Here is a 576-nt window from a genome sequence, read left to right on the forward strand (position 1 = left end):
GCGGGCTTCTGGGTGCCGGGCGGGCTGCGCCTCCCTCTCGCGGGCGCCTGAGCTGCCCTGGGGCGCCTGCTTTCACCCCAGCACCGTCGCCCCACCCTGGAAGCCCTCACGGAGCCTGCCTGTCCCCAGAGACCCCAAGGACTGGACAGCGGGCACTCACGCAGACCCGCCCTGCCAGCCCCCCCAACCCCGTCCAGGGCCCCCACCCGCCAGCGCCCTCCAGGGGCGAGGGAGGGAGACAGATCTTCTCCCGCAGCGGCCCTGCCCGTTTTAATGTCTCACTTGAGATGGAAGTGGGGGTGCCCTTCCCAGGAGTGAGCACGCGGGGGCTGGGCCGGCGAGCCGCTCACGCAGGCCTCCCGCAGGCGTGTTCAGGGTGTTCTGCTCCACCTTGCACCACTTCGCCAGAGGCATGAACCAGCTGTTCGAGGTCAGCAGCTGCGGCCACCGGGACCCGCCCGAGCAGCCGCGCGGGGTGATCCGAACCTTCTACATCGCGGCGGAGGAGGTGGAGTGGGACTACGCCCCCAACAAGAACTGGGAGTTCGAAAAGCAGCACTTGGACGCCGGAGGCGA

General features: G+C 69.8%; 1 protein-coding gene across 1 annotated transcript in view; it reads left to right on the top strand.

The window, feature by feature from the left end:
- The window catches only part of LOC101618692 (collagen alpha-1(I) chain-like), a gene marked incomplete at its 3' end in the record, with an annotated part of 60,244 nt that overhangs the window by 44,229 nt on the left and 15,439 nt on the right, over window positions 1-576 (top strand). Inside the window, exon 6 of the mRNA XM_012729467.1 lies at window positions 366-576. Within this exon, the coding sequence (XP_012584921.1) occupies window positions 366-576 (211 nt within the window). The remainder of the gene's footprint in view (window positions 1-365) is intronic.

The sequence above is a fragment of the Condylura cristata genome, unplaced genomic scaffold (assembly GCF_000260355.1).
Source record: "Condylura cristata isolate star-nosed mole 26May11 unplaced genomic scaffold, ConCri1.0 scaffold00025, whole genome shotgun sequence".
Lineage (NCBI taxonomy): Eukaryota > Metazoa > Chordata > Mammalia > Eulipotyphla > Talpidae > Condylura > Condylura cristata.